The sequence below is a fragment of the Littorina saxatilis genome, linkage group LG1 (assembly GCF_037325665.1).
Source record: "Littorina saxatilis isolate snail1 linkage group LG1, US_GU_Lsax_2.0, whole genome shotgun sequence".
Taxonomy (NCBI): domain Eukaryota; kingdom Metazoa; phylum Mollusca; class Gastropoda; order Littorinimorpha; family Littorinidae; genus Littorina; species Littorina saxatilis.
In genome coordinates this window covers 10041844-10062742 of record NC_090245.1, presented here as the reverse complement: position 1 = coordinate 10062742, position 20899 = coordinate 10041844, and the positions used below count along the sequence as shown (strand labels likewise).

Genomic DNA, 20899 nt, shown 5'->3' with positions numbered 1-20899 from the left:
AGTGACTTAGTACGAAGCGGCAAAGTCCGAAAGTAAATGGAATCGGTTAAATTCCGGCGCGAGTACCTGTCTGCATAAATTAGGAATCTTTGCTGAGAAACCAAGCATCACTCATTACAACCAAATCCTTTTAAACAGTTACAAACTAAAATCATATGCAACATAGGTACGGGATATGTAATAGTGATATAAAAATGACAAAACAATGATTGAAAAGACAAAGATGAGTTTGTGAGAATCAATTTCTCTCGACGATACATGAAAACCGGTCAAAGTCAAAGTGACGCTTTGGTCAGTTCGAAGCATTATCGTAAATAACACAATAATATGCAGCCATCCAGCCTAATCAGTGACTTCTATGCAAACCTAAATATAATTAGGACAATATCAAAGATAAAAGGGACTTTGAAAGATAGAAGTTAGGTAGATATATAAAGAAAGGTATTTTATTAGAATTTGCGCCGGCAAGGCCCGTTGCGCGCGCATCATCGTATCGTCTGCTATGGGGTGGGTGATCAAAAAGCTGTTTCGCTCACAGGAGCTTGTATCAAATAGCCGGTCGATCATTATTTACAGTCCACTACTACGACATACTACTACAGATGATGCACTTGTCCGAGACACACCCCGACGTGTACAGGGACTTCATGGCTGGACATCATGTCATCCGACGGAGTCAACGTTTTGGGCGGGACTGTCATGCGATCTGACGATAGAGCCGACTTTGATGTGTTCCCTCAAGTCAAGTGGCGGACTCACGAGAGGCAGGGGAATGGGTGAACTCCAGGGGCTTGTTTGGTTGCTCTCCATGCCGTCATGCGCTGCAGTGAACCAGTGGATGGTATCCTTCACCCATGGTGACTCAAACACTGAACATCACAAAGATCTCACGGAGGCAAGACAGCGGAAAGATGACAAGGACACCAGCACTATAGTTACATACGTTCTACAAAGAAACCCTTTTGAGACGGAGGGACACCAACTTGTCTGCATAGCAACTGGCCTGACATCAGACACATCTGCTAACGTGGACAGTGCCAAAGTGATTGGGCATCGAATTCTCCAGACAATGACAGGCCAAGCAGTGTCAGCGGTCAGTTTCAAGAAAAAGGAGGAGGCTGTGACCATGAACACCAAACCCACTGTCAAGATTGGAGGTGAGCGAGTCAGCATAGATCCACAGCTGCTTTTCCAGCGCCTTCTTCATGTTGCTGGTGGCGACTTGTCCAAGCTCCAAGACATTTTCCAGCATGAACTGACAGCCCTGCCCTCATCCTTGTTTGACGACAGCGGGTTCATGCGAGAATCCAGCAAACACCTCTTGGCAAAGCACTTGTGGGATACCAGTGAAGGCTGCAAGCAGGAAATGTTGAGAACCAAAGATTTCACTACATCCTTGATGGGGGCTCTTTAATTCATCAACTGTCTTGGCTGAGAGGCACATCCTACACGCACTTGGCTGAGAGGTATGTTGAGTATGTGAAGAACTCATACCCTCATGCAACAGTCGTCTTTGATGGGTATTTGGGGGGCCTTTCGACCAAAGACATGGCCCATGTTCAAAGACGCACCCTGCCTGGCCGTGATGTGCAGTTCACTCCTGACATGTTGCTCTCAGAGAAGAAGGAGGAGTTCCTCTCCAACACCACCAACAAACAGCGGTTCATTCTTCTTCTTCTTGTCGTTCGCCAATGTTAAACTTGGAGTCCAGCTCTGGTAATGAAGCTGGTGGTCTTATGAAGAGCCTCCACAGGTCCATGCAGCTTCTCATGAAGGGGCACCGGCCTGGTCCAGATCTCTCTACGGAAAATGTGTCCCAGTGAAGAGACTGCAAAAAAAGAACAAACTGTTTGAAAATAGTGCCAAGGTTTTCCTGCAGACTAATTCGGATCACCAGATGATTGCAGAGACAGGAGAGAAACTGTTAGTCGACATCTACAAAGGAAATTATGGTGACACTGACTCTTGACAAGCTTCGGCTGGTAAAGTACCACGAGAAAGTGTTCACCGGCTCTACGCAAGTTCAGCCAAAAGTCCTGCCTCCTACTTCAGCTGCAGCCAAGTACCACTCCTACAGGGTCTTTTACCAGGTTCAGGAGTGGGCTTGTTTGGGTACCAGTCTGGAGCTCATGCCTGAAGAATGGGGGTTTCAGCTTCAGCGGGGACAGCTGCTTCCTGTTCACACTGACATTCCTCCAGCCCCTGAGGAGTTAATGAACATCATCAGATGTGGTTGCACCACTGACTGTTCCTCACAACGCTGTAGTTGCCGGAAGGTCAGCCTTAGGCCAACAAAAAAAATAGTCTGTTTACGGTAACCCGACCGACCCTATTTTTTTCGCGCGACCCTAGACTTTTTTTTGGCATTTGGGGGGAAAAAAAATCTTTTGTTTTTTTTGCAAAATAACGTACAAATATGGTTTTTTGGAAGAAAAAAAATAGATCCCGACCTACCGACCCTATTTTTTTGGCCTATGTTACCGTAAACAGACCTTTTTTTTTGGCCTAAGCTGCACAACTGCCTGTGGACAGTGCCGTGGAATAAGTTGCCTTAATTCGATGCTTCCCATGGATGAAGAGGAGGAGGAGACTAATATTTGAGGTAGGAGTCACTAGGACTGTAGAAATAGAGTCAGATAGGTATCTAGGTTGAATTATGCATCATGTAAGGGATTTTCCTTGTTATGATGCTTTCCGTCATCAGGTATGATCACCGTTACCGCGGGACATAACGTTCTTACTGAAATGGATTTTAGCTTAATATTCTTGTTATTCAGCTCAAGCCCTTTCATTTGATATGCAGCATGATAGGGTTCTCATTTTTTTCCAAGAAATTGCTAATTTCTTTGGCATTTTTTTTTTTTTTAATATCGAAAAAGCCAGAAAAAAATTAATTGTTCCAGTTTCTCACCGGGACTTTTCATATGTGTTTTTTCTTGGTTGGTACTGTGCATTCTGATATAAATCAATTCTATGGTCATTATTGTGAGGTGAAATCATAAGTGGCCTAGACTAATGCAGACAGACAGATCTAGATCTAGTGTCTCGCTTTCTTGCACAGTGTCACCTATGCTTACTCTGTGTGTGTGTGTATGTGTGACGGAGTGATTGAGTTTGTGTTACTGTTTGTCGATTTCTTACGTGAGCCTTGAAGGCTTCGCCTCTTGTTAAAATATATGTGATCCAGTTCGACTTAGACAACAGTATGAACAGCGTGCGCCCGCCAGTGCCGCGTTTCTTTCGCCGTCTGATACCGAACGTTAGGCGGGTTCGTGGTGGAGTGGGACATTATCCGTGAAGGGTGAATTTGCTCGGCAAACAGAAACACGTTCGACTTCAAAGCTGACCCACAAATTGTTCACATATATACTTCCACTTGAAGTGTGTCTGAGAAACGTGCTTTGACAGTGGAGGATCAAACGAAGCAATTTATGAATAGATGTAAAGCATGACAACAAGCAACGATTTTACATACATCACATAGCTGATAAAATCTCCTGCAAGAATCCATGGTTTATATTTGACAGCAGAGGATCCCGCGATGCAATTTATGAATATATAAAGCATGACAACAAGAATCAATTCTGATTCTTTACAATGCTGATACAAATGTCGTGCAAGAATCCGTGTTTTGTTTTGTTTTTAATTATTTTATGTTAACCAATTCGACTTAGACAACAGTTTGAAAACTGAACTCGGGAAAAATCAGTCTCAACAACGTGTGGCTCGGCCGGTGCCGCGTTTCTTTTGTCGAATACCGTAGTCACAGTCTAGGCGGGTTCGTGGCTGAGTGGGGCACTGTTCGTGGTGGGCGAACTGTCGCGTCAAATAGAAACCTATTCGACTGTAAAAATTAACCCAGATATTTTCAAATACTCAGACCTGAAGTAAAGCAACAAGTTTGTGCGAAACATGCGGCTTTAGCAATATAAATAGAGGTAGTAACGATTCAAAGTAATCGTCTAACCGGAGCCGGCGTGCACAAACTTCTCTCCACAGGCGGCGGAGTCTCTTCTTTGTGTAATGCGGCGTATGTTCAACAACCACAAAACCTACATTTGCAACATAAAGGCATGCATGCACTCTTCCAGCATAACGACATGATGACATTTCGCCGGCTTTGGCCCAGAGAATGTACAAGTTTCTACTGACACGCGGGCAATATCCTGTTCACTATAGAAAGCCGTTTGGCTCATAACCATTACACGTGTAAACAAGAAGGGCAAAGCCCACACGACTCACATGCTGAACAGACCTTGATCTTTCTTTCAGAATAATTTTACAATAAAACTGAGAAAAACAATATTTTACACATTTTTCCTACCAAAATACATGTGACCTTGACCCAAGGTCAAGGTCATCCAAGGTCATGCAACACAAAGCTGTTAATTCAAGACATAGGAAGTACAATGGTGCTTATTGGCTCTTTCTACCATGAGATATGGTCACTTTTAGTGGTTCACTACCTTATTTTGGTCACATTTCATAAGGGTCAAAGTGACCTTGACCTTGATCATATGTGACCAAATGTGTCTCATGATGAAAGCATAACATGTGCCCCACATAATTTTTAAGTTTGAAACAGTTATCTTCCATAGTTCAGGGTCAAGGTCACTTCAAAATATGTATACAATCCAACTTTGAAGAGCTCCTGTGACCTTGACCTTGAAGCAAGGTAAACCAAACTGGTATCAAAAGATGGGGCTTACTTTGCCCTATATATCATATATAGGTGAGGTATTCAATCTCAAAAACTTCAGAGAAAATGGGAAAAATGTGAAAAATAGCTGGTTTTTAGACAACATTTATGGCCCCTGCGACCTTGACGTTGAAGCAAGGTCAAGATGCTATGTATGTTTTTTGGGGCCTTGTCATCATACACCATCTTGCCAAATTTGGTACTGATAGACTGAATAGTGTCCAAGAAATATCCAACGTTAAAGTTTTCCGGACGGACGGACGGACGTCCGGACGGACGGACGGACGGACGACTCGGGTGAGTACATAGACTCACTTTTGCTTCGCATGTGAGTCAAAAATGATTAGTACACGTGTAATAAATAATTAATACACGTGTAATTAATGATTAATACACGTGTAATAAAAATGTCATACACGTGTACGAAATGATGAAATACACGCGGAATAAACATTTCTTACACGTGTATTTAACCATTTCTTACACGTGTATGAAATATTTATTACACGTGTATTTAATCACAAGGCGTAAGGCGAAAACACAACATTTAGTCAAGTAGCTGTCGAACACACAGAATGAAACTGAACGCAATGCCATTTTTCAGCAAGACCGTATACTCGTAGCATCGTCAGTCCACCGCTCATGGCAAAGGCAGTGAAATTGACAAGAAGAGCGGGGTAGTAGTTGCGCTAAGAAGGATAGCACGCTTTTCTGTACCTCTCTTTGTTTTAACTTTCTGAGCGTGTTTTTAATCCAAACATATCATATCTATATGTTTTTGGAATCAGGAACCGACAAGGAATAAGATGAAAGTGTTTTTAAATTGATTTGGACAATTTAATTTTGATAATAATTTTTATATATTTAATTTTCAGAGCTTGTTTTAAAACGTTCGGGGATTTCATACCCAGGAACTCTCATGTCAAATTTCATAAAGATCGGTCCAGTAGTTTAGTCTGAATCGCTCTACACACACACACAGACACACACACGCACATACACCACGACCCTCGTCTCGATTCCCCCCTCTACGTTAAAATATTTAGTCAAAACTTGACTAAATATAAAAAGATAAATTACACGTGCAATAAGAAATAAATACACGTGTATAAATCATTTATTACACGTGTATTTATGATTTATTACACGTGTAATGGTTATGAGCCAAACGGCTTTCCATAGTTCACAGCTGGGCCGTTAGGCACCCTGTTTGGGGTTAGGGAGAGGTGAAGGGGGCATGCTGTCTGGCGCAGCGAGGTGGCCTAGTGGCTGAGCGGTTCCCACGTTTTCCTTCTGCTGGTGGTTCAAGCTTCAATCTGTGCTTGATCAAGGTTTTCCTTCTGCTGGTGGTTCAAGCTTCAATCTGTGCTTGATCAAGGTTTTCCTTCTGCTGGTGGTTCAAGCTTCAATCTGTGCTTGATCAAGGTTTTCCTTCTGCTGGTGGTTCAAGCTTCAATCTGTGCTTGATCAAGGTTTTCCTTCTGCTGGTGGTTCAAGCTTCAATCTGTGCTTGATCAAGGTTTTCCTTCTGCTGGTGGTTCAAGCTTCAATCTGTGCTTGATCAAGGTTTTCCTCCACAAAATCCTAACTAGAACGGCAGTAAAAGTACAACAAACTGTCAAAATGTTGCATCCCATTATCTATCTTACACGAAGATTATAGTGATCTATTAAAAAAAAAAAAAGAGTCCGATATCCTTAACACACTGACCCGATATCCTATGTAAAATGCTGTACACATTGACCCAATTCTACACTGACCCGATAATCAATACACAAAATTTAAATGCCCGATTCTATCCACACTGACACGAAATTCTTAACACATTAATCCAGCGGCTCAGTATACACGCTGACCCGATTCTATGCATTATTCGTACTGGTCTAATATTCTATACTTGTTGTTGTTGTTGTTGTTGTTGTTGTTGTTGTTGTTGTTGTTGTTGTCGTTGTCGTTGTCGTTGTCGTTAGGCGTATATGCAATGAATGTATGGGTATGAGTGTTTCCACACCAGGACAAATTCCAATGCTGTTATAATTATGGCAAAATAAATTCTTGTTATTGTTCTTGTTGTTCTATACGCACAGGCTGACCAAATATTGTATACACACTGACCCGATACTTTACACACCGACCCAATATTCTATACGCACTGACCCGATTCTACACACACAGACCAAATATTCTTTACGCACTGACCCAATATTCTATACACACTGGTCTAATATTATATACGCACTGACCCAATATTCTATACACACTGACCCAATATTTATTTTTTTCTGAACGAACTGACCCAATAACCAATACGCACTGACGCAATATTCTATACACACTTACACAAGTCTGCCAGATGGTATTTCGCATTATTATTGCAGGCTTAAATTGTCACACATACAGATCATTGGCCTGAGCATCTGTCTACACTGACAGCACTCCAGCAATACGTGTAAGTATGCGTTCTATAAATACGCCAAATTAACATTAAAAGCAACCCTCCGTTACTTTTCGGTGAAAGGAAATATGTTTTAAACATCAGTCAAATTATTTTCCAAAATCTTTGTGACCCATATAATTTCAGTTTTCTGTTGTCGTTCAGGTGGGTGTGTTCGTTTGTGTACGTTTGCGCGTGTTTGTTGTTTGTTTGTTTGTGTTTGTTTGTTTGTTTGCGTGTGTTTGTTTGTCTGTTGGTTTGGTTGGTTTTTGTTTGATTGATTGCCTGACTATCTCTCACAGGCAAAAATTGTGACGGCCTCGTGCTTAAAGACTGCGTTTTGCTTCGCTATGCAGAGAAGTGGGGTACACACAAAAATGAAAATCTCCAAAAGATGCATTGACCCATCCTGACCTCAGGTCAAAATGAGTTCGGCTCATTCTATCCCTGGCAGGATGCCTTGGTTTTCCTTGTCTGGCGAGGAAATCGATTTTTTACATATTTAGATCTTTTCGTAATGTGTTATGGATATAAGCAGATTCGCGATCGTCGATAACGATTTTTCATGGTGTTGTGTACTTTTTAAATTACAAAGGAATTGATATGTAAGACAGTTTCAAGCGAGCTATTTTTCGCGGCTAAATTTACTGTGCAGACAAATCTAAATATGGCAAAAGTGTCACGTGATAATCAACCGTTTGGTTTCGGCGCTCGCTGGAGCAGGCGATTTTTTCTGTAAGTGATGCAACGGTATCCTTCCGGCAGCAGTCCCAAAATTTCGACTTGTTTTGACCTTAGAACGATGTCTTTGTCATAACTGTGAAGAACAGAACAGAGATCACTGTCGAAGTCGGCCAATCTGCAATCATTTTCGTCTCGCGAACAACATATGGGAGATAACTCTGTATTCTTGTTTTGATAGATTCGCGTAGGACTTTAGCGTCCGGTCAGAGAGATAACTGGCGATAGCCGTGGAGCGATGATGATCAGAATGGCATTATTTTACCAACCACGATGTTGTGAGTCATTTGTCAAACGTGTGTTTTGGGGTGGCTGACTGGATCAGACACTCGCAGTGGCCTTGAAACTTTCCCCAAATTTGAAAGTTCTTTTTTGACGGGCGCTGTGGCGTGGTGGTAAGACGTCGGCCTCTTAATCGGAAGGTCGAGGGTTCGAATCCCGGCCGCGGCCGCCTGGTGGGTTAAGTGTGGAGATTTTTCCGATCTCCCAGGTCAACTTATGTGCAGACCTGCTAGTGGCTTATCCCCCTTCGTGTGTACACGCAAGCACAAGACCAAGTGCGCACGGAAAAGATCCTGTAATCCATGTCAGAGTTCGGTGGGTTATAGAAACACGAAAATACCCAGCATGCTTCCTCCGAAAGCGGCGTATGGCTGCCTAAATGGCGGGGTAAAAACGGTCATACACGTAAATACGTGGGAGTTTCAGCCCACGAACGAAGAAGAAGAAGAAGAAAGTTCTTTTGATAAATTCCCTTGAAATAATATGGCTCCATGAACACGCTGTAGTTGCACTGTGGTGTTTGAGTACCCTCACACATACACACACAAGCACGCGCGTACGCAAACACTGCAAGCCGTGCAGGAGAGAGAGAGAGTGAGAGCCTAGACTCAGACCTTTATTACAAAAGGATAAAGGTTTTAGGCAAAGCCTATTCTTCCAACAGAGAGAGGGGGGAGAAAGAGAGAGTGAGAGAGAGACAGACAGACAGACAGACAGAGACAGAGAGAGAGAGAGAGAGAGAGAGAGAGAGAGAGAGAGAGAGAGAGAGAGAGAGAGACAGAGAGAGACAGAGAGAGAGAGAGACGTTGGAAATTCCCGATGAAACTAAAAGTACGGCCGGGTTAATTCGGCACGTCACGACACAGAAAGCAAAAGTCAGGGAAACATTCCGTGTCATGCCCTTGGCCCAGTGACTGAAGAGGTCACGAAACCGTTGCGGCGTTGTAAAACAAGATAACAAAATTAATGTTTTGTTGACAGACAGACCGACAGACAGACAAACAGAGACAGAGACAGAGACAGACTGAGTAAGATAGAGCCGTTGTCAGACAGATGGACAGAGCGGGAGAGAGAGAGAGAGAGGAGAGAGAGCAGCAGACAGACAGACAGACCGAGAGAGATACACCGACAGACAGACAGACAGACAGACAGAAAGACAGACCGACACACAGACAGACAGACAGACAGACAGACAGACAGACAGACGGAAAGAGAGACCAAGGGAGACACACACAGACAGACAGAGACAGCCAGTCAGCCAGCCAGCCAGTCAGACAGACAGAGAAAGTCAGAGAGTGAGAAGCCACGCCGGACACTTAGTCTAGTGTATACAACAATCATTATGTATGTCGGAAAGATGTGCTGGCCACGGAAAGGCAAGGGGATGCAGGCAATTAACACTGAGGTAGGTGTGTGTGTGTGTGTGTGTGTGTGTGTGTGAGTGTGTGTGTGTGAGAGAGAGAGAGAGAGAGAGAGAGAGAGAGAGAGAGATGCCGGTCGGGGGTAAGAGTGAGAGAGAGGGGTAGAGGAGATTGAGAGAGGGAGAGAGATAAAATGAGAGTGAGAGATACAGACATAAAGACAGAGGGACAGAGAGAGAACTGAGGACCGGGGAGAGAGAGAGAGAAAGAGAGACATGATAGGGTCGGGTAATATAGTGAGAGAGAGGTGGAGGGGGATATTGAGAGAGAACGAGAGGGAGAGAGAGACTTGGGATGAGAGGGAGCTAGAGCGGGAGTGAGACAGAGAGAGAAGCGGGAGGGCGAGAGAGAGAGAGAGAGAGGGGGGGGGGAGAGAGAGAGAGAGAGAGAGGGGGAGAGAAGATTATAGAAGAGATCATTCTATATAAATGAGGCTTATGTTAAACATGGGAGCTCAATTTACAACCAGCTACCCCGGGCCTCGCCCTTATTAGGGGATGCACTAGTATTATACATTTATAACGATGAACAAAAATTACAGTCAAGCAAATATCTAAGAGAGAGACAAGCAGACAGATAGACGCCACGGTAAGGTAACCTGAAGGGAGGGGGAGACAGAAAGCAGAAAAAGCGACAAAGACACAAGTAGCGGAGACGAAAATCACACACTGAGTAAATCCTTCCACACAACATGCCTTCAAACACACGTTGACGCGCACGGGGGGGGGGGGGGGGGGGGCGGGGCTTTCTACACGCTGTTGGTACATTGGCACTCTTCTACGTCAGCAAGATCGTCAAGGTCACCCAAACCCAGCTGATGGCTATTTATAATTTACCCTTGGTTCATCGAGTCACTCCCTCATTTGTGCCCAGCAACGTCGCTCACGCAGAAGGTCTGCCTCGGTTTGTCAAGTTCGGCGAATGGTCAAGTATCAAGACATACCGGCCGAATTGATCAAGTTTTTGTCGTCGATCAGTTTAAATCACTGAGCATCATTTGAATAATTACTGCTAATGTGAAAGGTGCTTACACTTTAGTGTCAAGCGTTATCGGAATTAATCACTGTTTGAGGATCATTTGCGTAATTACTGCGAATGTGAGGGCCCGGTGCTAATGTGCTTTTTGTGCTGTTTTTGTGCAGATTAATGTAACCGGGTTTTACTAAGTCGCTTTTGCTGCATCAGTCATTCCAGGCGTACTGATTGGCTAGTCAGTCAAGTTGTACTGCTCACGGCGAACGATCAATAACCCTCGGATCAGACGACTCAGTGACTGCAGGGAGCTAGCTGGAAAAGGTTATAAGCAGATTCGTGGCTCAAACACTCAGTCAACTGAACGAAGCCCGGCATTAGGCGGCACAGTCGTTGATGCAACACATCCGTAACGTTAGTCGAGTCAGCATTTATTGCAGGGCCAACTTGAACGTCAGAGTGACTCCTGAACTCGAACTGCAACAGCCAGATATCGCCAGTGCCCACATAAAGAATAAGCCGCTTTCGGAAAGACGCCTGGCTTAGAACTACTCGTTAGCAACGACTAAGCAGTGACCAAGAGGGAAAAACAGTCTGGCTCCGTCAACAGCCGAAAAATAGATTGTAACGCATTCGGCATCGAAAAATACAGCATCGCCGATCTTCATCAATCAGTATCGGTACTGACTTCTTTAATTACTCAGAATGTCATCGATCCGAGTGGCAGTGGTCGGGGCCGGAGCCGCCGGTCTGTGTGCGGTCAAGCACCTGGCGAGGAAACCGCAGTTCAGCGTGCAAGCTTTCGAACAAAGCAAGGGCGTGGGGGGCACGTGGGCCTATTCTGAACGCACGGGCAAAGACTGCAATGGCCTCCCCATCCATTCCAGCATGTACAAGAACCTCAAGTAAGTTTTTTTTTCGTTTTTATATTTAGTCAAGTTTTGACTAAATATTTTAACATCGAGGGGGAATCGAAACGAGGGTCGTGGTGTATGTGCGTCTGTCTGTCTGTCTGTCTGTGTGTGTGTGTGTGTAGAGCGATTCAGACTAAACTACTGGACCGATCTTTATGAAATTTGACATGAGAGTTCCTGGGTATGAAATCCCTGAACGTTTTTTTCATTTTTTTGATAAATGTCTTTGATGACGTCATATCCGGCCTTTCGTGAAAGTTGAGGCGGCACTGTCACGCCCTCATTTTTCAACCAAATTGGTTGAAATTTTGGTCAAGTAATCTTCGACGAAGCCCGGACTTCGGTATTGCATTTCAGCTTGGTGGCTTAAAAATTGATTAATGACTTTGGTCATTAAAAATCTGAAAATTGTAAAAAAAAAAAAAAATTTTCAAAACGATCCAAATTTACGTTTAACTTATTCTCCATCATTTGCTGATCCAAAAACATATAAATATGTTATATTCGGATTAAAAACAAGCTCTGAAAATTAAATATATAAAAATTATTATCAAAATTAAATTGTCCAAATCAATTTAAAAACACTTTCATCTTATTCCTTGTCGGTTCCTGATTCCAAAAACATATAGATATGATATGTTTGGATTAAAAACACGCTCAGAAAGTTAAAACAAAGAGAGGTACAGAAAAGCGTGCTATCCTTCTTAGCGCAACTACTACCCCGCTCTTCTTGTCAATTTCACTGCCTTTGCCATGAGCGGTGGACTGACGATGCTACGAGTATACGGTCTTGCTGAAAAATGGCATTGCGTTCAGTTTCATTCTGTGAGTTCGACAGCTACTTGACTAAATGTTGTATTTTCGCCTTACGCGACTTGTTTCTTTTTTGTTGAAAAAAGACCTTTTTTTTAATTTATTTTTTATACATTGATTGCTTGTATGTATGTAGTATTTTTCAAAGAGATTGTTGTTTGGCTGTTCAGTTTTTCTGTCTGTCTGTCTGTGCGTCTGGTTGTCCGCATGTTTGTCTGTCTGTCTGTCCAAAGGATATTTTCCCTTTTTGTCTTTTTTTTTTAATCCAAACATATCTTTGTAGTTTGTCTTATCGGTGTTTTTGTTAAAAAAAAAAACTTTTTTTTTCATTGATTGCTGACCAGTATGTTTGTGGTATTTTTCAAAGAGATTGTTGTTTTTCTGTCTGTCCGTGCGTCTGGTTGTCTGTACGTCTGTTTGTCTGTCTGTCTGTCTGTCTCAGTGTCTGTCTCGGTGTATGTCTGTCTAAGAGATGTTTTCTCTTTTTGTCTTTGTTAATTTTTTTTATCCAAACAGCTCTTTGTTTTTTGTCTGTCTGTCTGCCTGTCTGTCAGTCCGTTCGTCTGTCTATCAGTATCTGCCCGTCTGTCTGTATCAAATATTAAAATGTGCTGTACCGCTTCTCTTGTTTCATGTCCGCTCAGATTACAAAATATGTTGGTTTTTGTGTACGGCTGGCTGGGACTGTTGCACATAGAAATATCCATGATTTTTTTGTAATGAATTAATGAGTGGAGAAACAATTGAAAACGAGATTACATAGGCTGAATTGCCTCATGTTTGGGTTTTATGTATGTCTCTGGTTGAATGAATGAAGAAATAAGTGAAAACGAGAGTGTGATTTAGAATGTCATAAATTATTTTCCATTTGTATGTAATATTTTAATGGACAATAAAGTGTTATTGTTATTGTTATTATGCAATTGCCGGACGGTTCTCTGGAAAAGGTTGTTCGTGGGTTGAGATTAAAAAAAAATTCTTAACTACTGATGAGCAAAGAAGACAGCTGCACACAATATAAAAGTATTCCCCTTAAATGAAACCGAAACAGATAGATGTATATATGTGCAAATGGAGCGAACGAGAAGAGGAATAAGAACAAGAAGAAGAACGAGAAATACATGTTTACTCGCAAGCGTATTAATTTATACACACGTGTGCGATCCAGGACCAATTTACCCAAAGAGGTCATGGCGTTTCCTGACTACGAATTCAACAATACCCTTCCCTCCTTCGTCACTCACAAGCAAGTGTTGGGGTATCTGGAAGACTATTCCACAAACTTCAACCTTCTGCAGCACATTAAGGTATGATAAAGCTGAAAACAGCTTGGGTGCAGGTGGGGTTACATGAAAGTACGACCAACAACTGTGTATGATGAAACTGACGACAGCTTGAGTCAGGTGGGATTACATGGGAGTACAGCCAACAACTGTTTATGATGAAACTGACCGTGAACAGATGGGGTGCAGTTGGGGTTACATGAAAGTACGACCAACAATTGTATAGTTAGTTAGTTAGTTAGCTGTTGCTTTTCGGGTCCAGCGGACCATAATAGGCCAAATCAGGACCCCAACAATTGTATGGTGGGGTTACATGAAAGTACGACTCAAAAGCTAAGCAATGCAATTTCTCTTTTAGAGATTAATAAAGTTATTGTATTGTATTGTATTGTATTGTATTGACTAACAACTGTGTATGATGAAACGGCTACAGTACAATTGCACCCCAAGCGCAAACTTGCCCAATACTGAGCACCCCCAGAAAAAAATGTGGCCAATTACACCCCATCATGGGTTTTTTTGAGAACCATAACCCTTATAGGGCCTCACGAGTATTACCGTCTTACCGAGTTTGTCAGAGTGGCTTTGAGTAAAAATCACGTTGCGGACATGGGTTGCCACTTGAGCTGAACATGTGCTCACGTCTTTTCTTGTCCGTTACAACATAGACCAACAAATAGCCTGGACCGCCAACTCGTCACGTGACCCTTCGAGGTTACGACTCTCGACTTTCAGGGGCGCGTCGCGTCCGGTTTGAAAGGCCAGCGATTTGAAGACAGTGAAAAGAAAGCAAGCTTCAGTTATTTGTGACAATGGGAGGTGACGGACAATGAACTGGATTTTCCAAAACTCCAAACTAAACTTAACAAAACTCATCAAAAAACATGTTCCATGTGCACTTTTACTGAGTTTATTTTAGCATTTTCAGAACTTACCTCGGCAACTTCGTCCATGTTTACTTACAATCGACACCGGATATCACGCCCCCCTGATTTCTGAAAGGCCATGTAAGCGTAAGTTCCTAAATGCGAGAGGCCGCTACCTCGTAATAAAGAGAAAGAGCGGAGTAAGAGCTAGTTGGCGGTCCAGGATAAATGGTCTATGGTTACAACAACTGTTGTGCTATTCCCACATTCTGCCTTTGAGACACCGAAAGTTGGATCATGGATTTTGTTGAAACTACTAGCGAGAGGGGCAAACCAGCAATTATATATATGAAAAGCAGATATACACAGAGGATACCAGCCGAAATAAAAGAAATGGAAATGGAAAAGAGTGGCGCTGCAGCAAACGCGGATGCACGGCGAGAATAAAATTTGCTGAGAATGGAGAGGCATCCTTTGAACTATTTTATAATAAAAATTTCTAAATCATTCATCGTTTTAACAAAAATATTCTTTAGAGTCTCAAGAATGAGCCAATTAAGGCCCTGTAAGGGATGGTGTGGAATGGGTTGGTATTGTCCAAACAAATTAGCCCAATTGCACCCCAGAGGTGTTGGGGTGCAATCGGGCCCATTTGGGGTGCAGTTGTCTTGACAACAGATGGGGTGCAGTTGGGGTTACATGAAAGTACGACCAACAACTGTGATGCAGGCCAAGTACATAAGTTTTGACTCAAATAAGATATATCACCACTATACAGCCTCCATATTTTTGGATCATGTATAATAATAGCGTTACGAAGGGGAATTGATCAGGTGGTTGCTAATCTTGTTTTAGCTGAAAAATTCTGAATTTTCTCCTTACACTTTTTGTGGTTTCTGTTTCTTGTTTTGTGTATTTTTGTTGTTGCTGTCAATTCGTCCGTATATTGGGATGTTTTTATTTTGACTTTTTCGAAGTCGACGAGGGGCAAACACAACAACTGTATTATCATTTTCAGTTTGAAACATCGGTCGTCAGTATCGAACCTTTCAAGGTGGCGACTGGAAAGTGCCGGACAGGTCAAGGTCACATGTGGCAAGTGACGTCAGCGCCCGTGACGAACAGGTCCAACACGGTGACGGAGGAATACGATGCCGTCATTATATGCAGCGGGTAACTCGATGTGACGTCACCACCATCACGGCGCCATTTTGATAATTAATTTTGGGTTTCTTCTTTTTCTTTGGGAGGCCGGGTTTGCATGCTTGGTTATAAATGCTAACCTTGTAGAGCCACCAAAGTCCTCGGCGTTTGTTTATTTGTTTGTTTGTCCGTTTGTTTGTTTGGTTTGTCCTGTTTATTTGTTTTGTCTTGTTTAATTTTGCAGTTTGTTTGTTTCTTTGTTTGTTCACGGACGAACCTCGCTCAGCCACGGGTAATCACGGTATTCAATTTCAAAACATTTTATTTAATATTTTCTTTAAACTTGGATATTTGACTTTAATGCTTTGCAGCGCGGCTCTTTCCATAGAATGTTTTCACTGTGTAAAAGCTTGTGTTGTACATTTGGTGGAATGTTGTTGACGCTGATACCTAAACAGACAAGATGTTTGTTTATTTGGTAGACAGCAGCAGTGACTTAGACTGAAAATGCTTGTACGGTAATCAACGAGGGAAGCACACGAGGGTGATGAAGGAGGGTTCCTGACCACAACTTGTTGTAATAAAGAGGTGATGATGACATCTGTTAAAGGCCGCACAAATTGGTAAGTTCTCGGTGTCTTTCACTTTTAAGCTATTTCTCCCAAATGGTGTCCGGAATGCTGGTTAAAGAATGCGAGGTGAGAACTGATAATTACTGTGAGAAAAAAAATAATTTCTCAGATATATTTTAAAAAAAAAATAAATAAGAATTTGACTGTGGAAAAGGGTGTGTAATGAAATTGCTTTTCAGAAGTCTTGCCTTGTGTTCCCTTTGTGCCATTTTTGACAAGTAAGTCAATATGTGTGAGCTGTTTAATTATCCAATTGTGTTCTAACATGTGATATGACTCGTGAAGAAAAAATGCATGCTGGTGTATGTGTGAATACAGATTGTGTTAGTCTTCACTTCTGGGTGTTAAAGACAGTAAAGCAGTATTCCATGTGGTTTCAAAAAGTATGTTGGATAAGGGTAACATTTTCGAGAAGCAAAACAAGGTTGGTAGGTCGGGATCTTTTTTCTTTTCTTTCTCACTTTTGCATAAAGCTGAAAACACACGCTTTAAATTATCTCCCGTGGGTATGGAGAACTATATTATTCATTGTGTGTGGACCTAAAGATTTTTCAGAGTGGCGAAGAACGCCTAAGGGTCGGTAAAAAAATAAATATAGAAATAAAATAAAAATTGAGGTCGGGCTAACCTAACTCAACGATGTTTTGTTTTGTTGTTGTCCTGACTAATGTTTTTTTTAAATTTCAGTCCATGATTTGATTTTAGTCCATCCAGCCTTCTGGTCTGAATTTTGTCCGATGTCGTTAATCCTTGCCCGTTATTAAGAAGTGGTTGTAAGTGATTGACGGTCGTGTCATATACGGTATTCATACGGCGGTTATTGGTGGTGTAGCAAGCAAGCAGGAGCGTATAATTATATAGATTCTTCGACGTCAGCATGAACTTAAGTTTTGAGCCGGAAGAAATGGGAAATATGATTATGTAAGAATTGATAACGCATTTCCAGGATCCTTCTTTTTCTTCTTAAGCAGCCAATTTTTTTCTTTTTTATCTCCTTTTTTTCTTTTTCTTTTTTCTTTTTTTTTTGCGCACTTATTTTTGCGAACTCAGCCCAAACCTATTCAATCTTCAGCAGTAGTGCTTGGCTTCAAGTTTCACGTGCAACCGCTACCTACGTTAAAACACACTGTTCAAAAACACAGGCCTTCTTCCCGTGTAAACTATTTGGTTCACTCTCTCACATCTTGCCCGGCTTTTATATGGGATTTGATGAGGCGAATATCAACACGGCCTGACTGCTTGCTCTGCAGATCGGGATTTTATCATGAATAAATCCCTTGCAAAAGCCACTGATAAAAATCCCCCAAAAATGTCCACTCTACACTGGAAGCAATCAGGCTGATCATTTTTTGTATGTGCTCAAGTGGAGGGAACGATGGACAAATATATCCCATGTAAATAGCCTGGCCGGGTCTGAAATAGTACCCCCCGCGGGTTAGGGGGAAGAATTTACCCGATGCTCCCCAGCATGTCGTAAGAGGCGACTAACGGATTCTGTTTCTCCTTTTACCCTTGTTAAGTGTTTCTTGTATAGAATATAGTCAATGTTTATAAAGATTTTAGTCAAGCAGTATAAAGAAATGTTAAGTCCTTTGTACTGGAAACTTGCATTCTCCCAGTAAGGTAATATATTGTACTACGTTGCAAGCCCCTGGAGCAATTTTTTGATTAGTGCTTTTGTGAACAAGAAACAATTAACAAGTGGCTCTATCCCATCTCCCCCCTTTCCCCGTCGCGATATAACCTTGAACGGTTGAAAACGACGTTAAACACCAAATAAAGAAAGAAAGATCTGAAATAGTGTTCGTAGCTCTTTTCGCGGGAACCGGGACTGTGCCTTTAACACAAGCAGACGACAGCTTCAAACGCCGTATTCGCAAATTGATAATATCTGTGATTAGTCACTGACAATGAGATCCCTCTAGTTTGGCAAGGGAACAACGGCTTGCTCAAACGGCTGACTGCTCGTGAACATTTGTGTCGTCACGTTGGCTGGCAGCTCGATCTTCTGATAAAACGACATAGGCTAACACAGGCTGCTTGTGCCCATTTCGCCAATCGGTCTTTGTCATTATTTGCTTTAGAATAATCCACAGTGGTAGAGTATTGGGCCGCGAAGCTTTCCTCGATGTCTGTTCAAATAATTATCATTCATAGGCTAAGTAATTATCAGAACCACACCTGCCCCACCCCCTTCCTCTTTCGGGTTTGTTTGAAAGCCAAGCGTCTCTCTCTCTCTCTCTCTCTCTCTCTCTCTCTCTCTCTCTCTCTCTCTCTCTCTCTCTCTCTCTCTCTCTCTCTCTCTCTCCACACGCACACACACACTAACAAACACACACACACACACGCGCACACACTAACACACTAACACACACACACACACACACGCACACATACACGCACGCACACACACACAAACACACACACACGCACTAACACACACACACACACACGCACACACACACACACGCCGGCACACACACGCACGCACACACACACACACACACACACACACACACACATTCTTTTCCCATTGAAACCAAACCCCGTCACTGACCTTATGACCAGTTCCTTTCCCAACCTTCTCAGTCCCGAAACTGCGGACTTCCTCCTCCTCCCCTCCACCACCCCAACTCGCTCCGATCCTTCAAACTCTATTCCCTGACGTGACTGCAAAACACACAGCAGACAAGAATTGCGTCCTTTTCGGTCACATTTTGCATCTACACGTTTTCACAGACATTACTCCACGCCATTGATGCCCACGATTCCCGGGCTGAAGACGTTCCCAGGGGAGGTAATGCACAGCCACGACTACCGCCACCCCGAGCACTTCGAGGGTAAGACTGTGCTGTGTCTGGGTGCCGCGGCCTCCGGCATGGACATCTCTATCGACATGTCTTCCTACGCTGAGAAGGTGAGTGGTTCTCTGATTGAAGTGTGTGTGGGGGGGGGGTGCGATTTGTGTGTGTGTGTGCGTGTTTGTGTGTGTGTGTCTCTCTCTCTCTCTCTCTCTCTTTCTCTCTCTATCTCTCTCTCTCTCTCTCTCTCTCTCTCTCTCTCTCTCTCTCTTTCATTCATCAGTGAGCCACCTAAGGTGATATGTTGTTTGCCTTCCAGGTGTACCTGTGCCACAACAAAGCTCGCCTCGAGTCCCGCCTGCCGGACAACGTGCATCAGAAGCTGGGCATCGAGAGCATCGACGGCAAGCAGGTGACCTTGAAGGACGGCGAGGTGGTGACCCCGGACTGCCTCCTCCTGTGCACGGGCTACCAGTTCGACTTCCCCTTCCTCACCCCGGGCTGCAACATCTGCATCGAGGACGAGCGCATCACGCCGCTCTTCAAGCACATCGTGCACACTGAGTTCCCCACGCTGTCCTTCATCGGCATCACCAAGATCATCTGCCCCTTCCAGCAGTTCAACGTGCAGTTGCTCTTCGCCATCAGCGTGCTGGACGGCTCCCTGCTTCTGCCGTCCAAAGAGTCCATGGATGAGGACACGGAGAGCGACTACAAGAGAAGGCTGGCCGAGGGCCTGCCCCACCGCTATGCGCACTACATGGGCAAGATGCAATGGGAGTACAGCGACGAGCTCGCCCGCATGGCCGGCTGCGTGCCCGTCTCCAAGGCAGTGAGGACCCTCTTCGACTCCATCCACGCCACCAGAGTCAAAGACCTCACAGGCTACAAGAAGTTAAACTACTACCTGGCTGACTATGAGTAGACCATGACCACTTCTTGATTCCCTGGTTAGATCTCCAGCTACAAGAAGATCAACCAGGAGCTCCAGGGCTAAAAGAAGTTAAACTACCACCTGGCTGACTATGAGTGGACCATGACCAATTCCTTGATTTCCTTGTTAGATCTTCTGCGATTCCATACTGGGAACAACGAGGGTGAAAGACTTCCAGTACTACTACAAGAAGATCAACAATTCCCCGGCTGACTTAGAACATTATGTACGGTAATTCAATTCTACTTTGGATCTGTTTCGTCTCCAGCTGAACTATACCACAGTCTTTAAAGGACCTCACGGGCTACAAGAATATCAGCTAATGTCTGGTTGACTATGAAGAATTGATTGACACTCCTGATTCCTACCTGGCTGACAGTGCGAACAGACGAATATAAACAGATTCTTCACAGCCTTTTTTTTTTAACTACGCGTCACACCAACAGGGTCCAGATCATCATAGGATTCAAGGAGATCGATTATTGCCTAGCTGACAATCGAACTAAGAATACATGAAACTCGGTGAATCATAGAATGTATTGAGGGGGTCCGTATGATTTCATCCACCGTGGTCTGGAGAAGTATGCATAAACGGGGAAATGATTCAGTAATACCTCGTTGATTGTGAGAAGATGGCACTTGCCGCATCATTATTTTACTGAGGAGGGGTTGGGGTGAGATGGGGGGGGGGGGGGGGGGGGTTGAACGCCCATCATGAGTCAAAGAGCTCGTGGGTGCAAGACGATCAGTTAATGCCCTGAGATGAGGTGCCATACAAACGGGTTAGAACAAACCGCGGGGTCTGATTGGTTAATATCACACGGGGGTGTGTTAGGGAGATCATAGTTCTACCCACGCCTCCAAGCTGAAATTTCACACGAGAGTGGCCAGCTACTGCCTGCCTGATTAGGACTCAATGACAATCACTGACTGAAGCAATCATTCATTTTAATTGGGGGAGGGG

At 43.4% G+C, this 20899-nt stretch overlaps 2 protein-coding genes across 3 annotated transcripts; both read left to right on the top strand.

Annotated features, from left to right (window-relative positions):
• Positions 1–808: 808 nt before the first annotated feature.
• On the top strand, positions 809–1414 carry LOC138958679 (uncharacterized). Its single transcript, XM_070329942.1, has one exon. The coding sequence runs from the start codon at positions 809–811 to the stop codon at positions 1412–1414; it is 606 nt and encodes a 201-aa protein (XP_070186043.1).
• Positions 1415–10386: 8972 nt separating this feature from the next.
• On the top strand, positions 10387–20899 carry LOC138961255 (uncharacterized). 2 transcript variants are annotated; one of them, XM_070332867.1, is made up of 6 exons: positions 10387–10470; positions 10720–11454; positions 13445–13583; positions 15444–15598; positions 18940–19117; positions 19321–20899. In XM_070332867.1, exons 2-6 carry the CDS (start codon positions 11255–11257, stop codon positions 19924–19926), a joined length of 1278 nt encoding a protein of 425 aa, XP_070188968.1. In that variant the 5' UTR covers positions 10387–10470; positions 10720–11254; the 3' UTR covers positions 19927–20899. The 2 variants fall into 2 exon arrangements, with proteins under 2 accessions (XP_070188968.1, XP_070188960.1); XM_070332859.1 differs by having other exon boundaries at positions 10410–10501.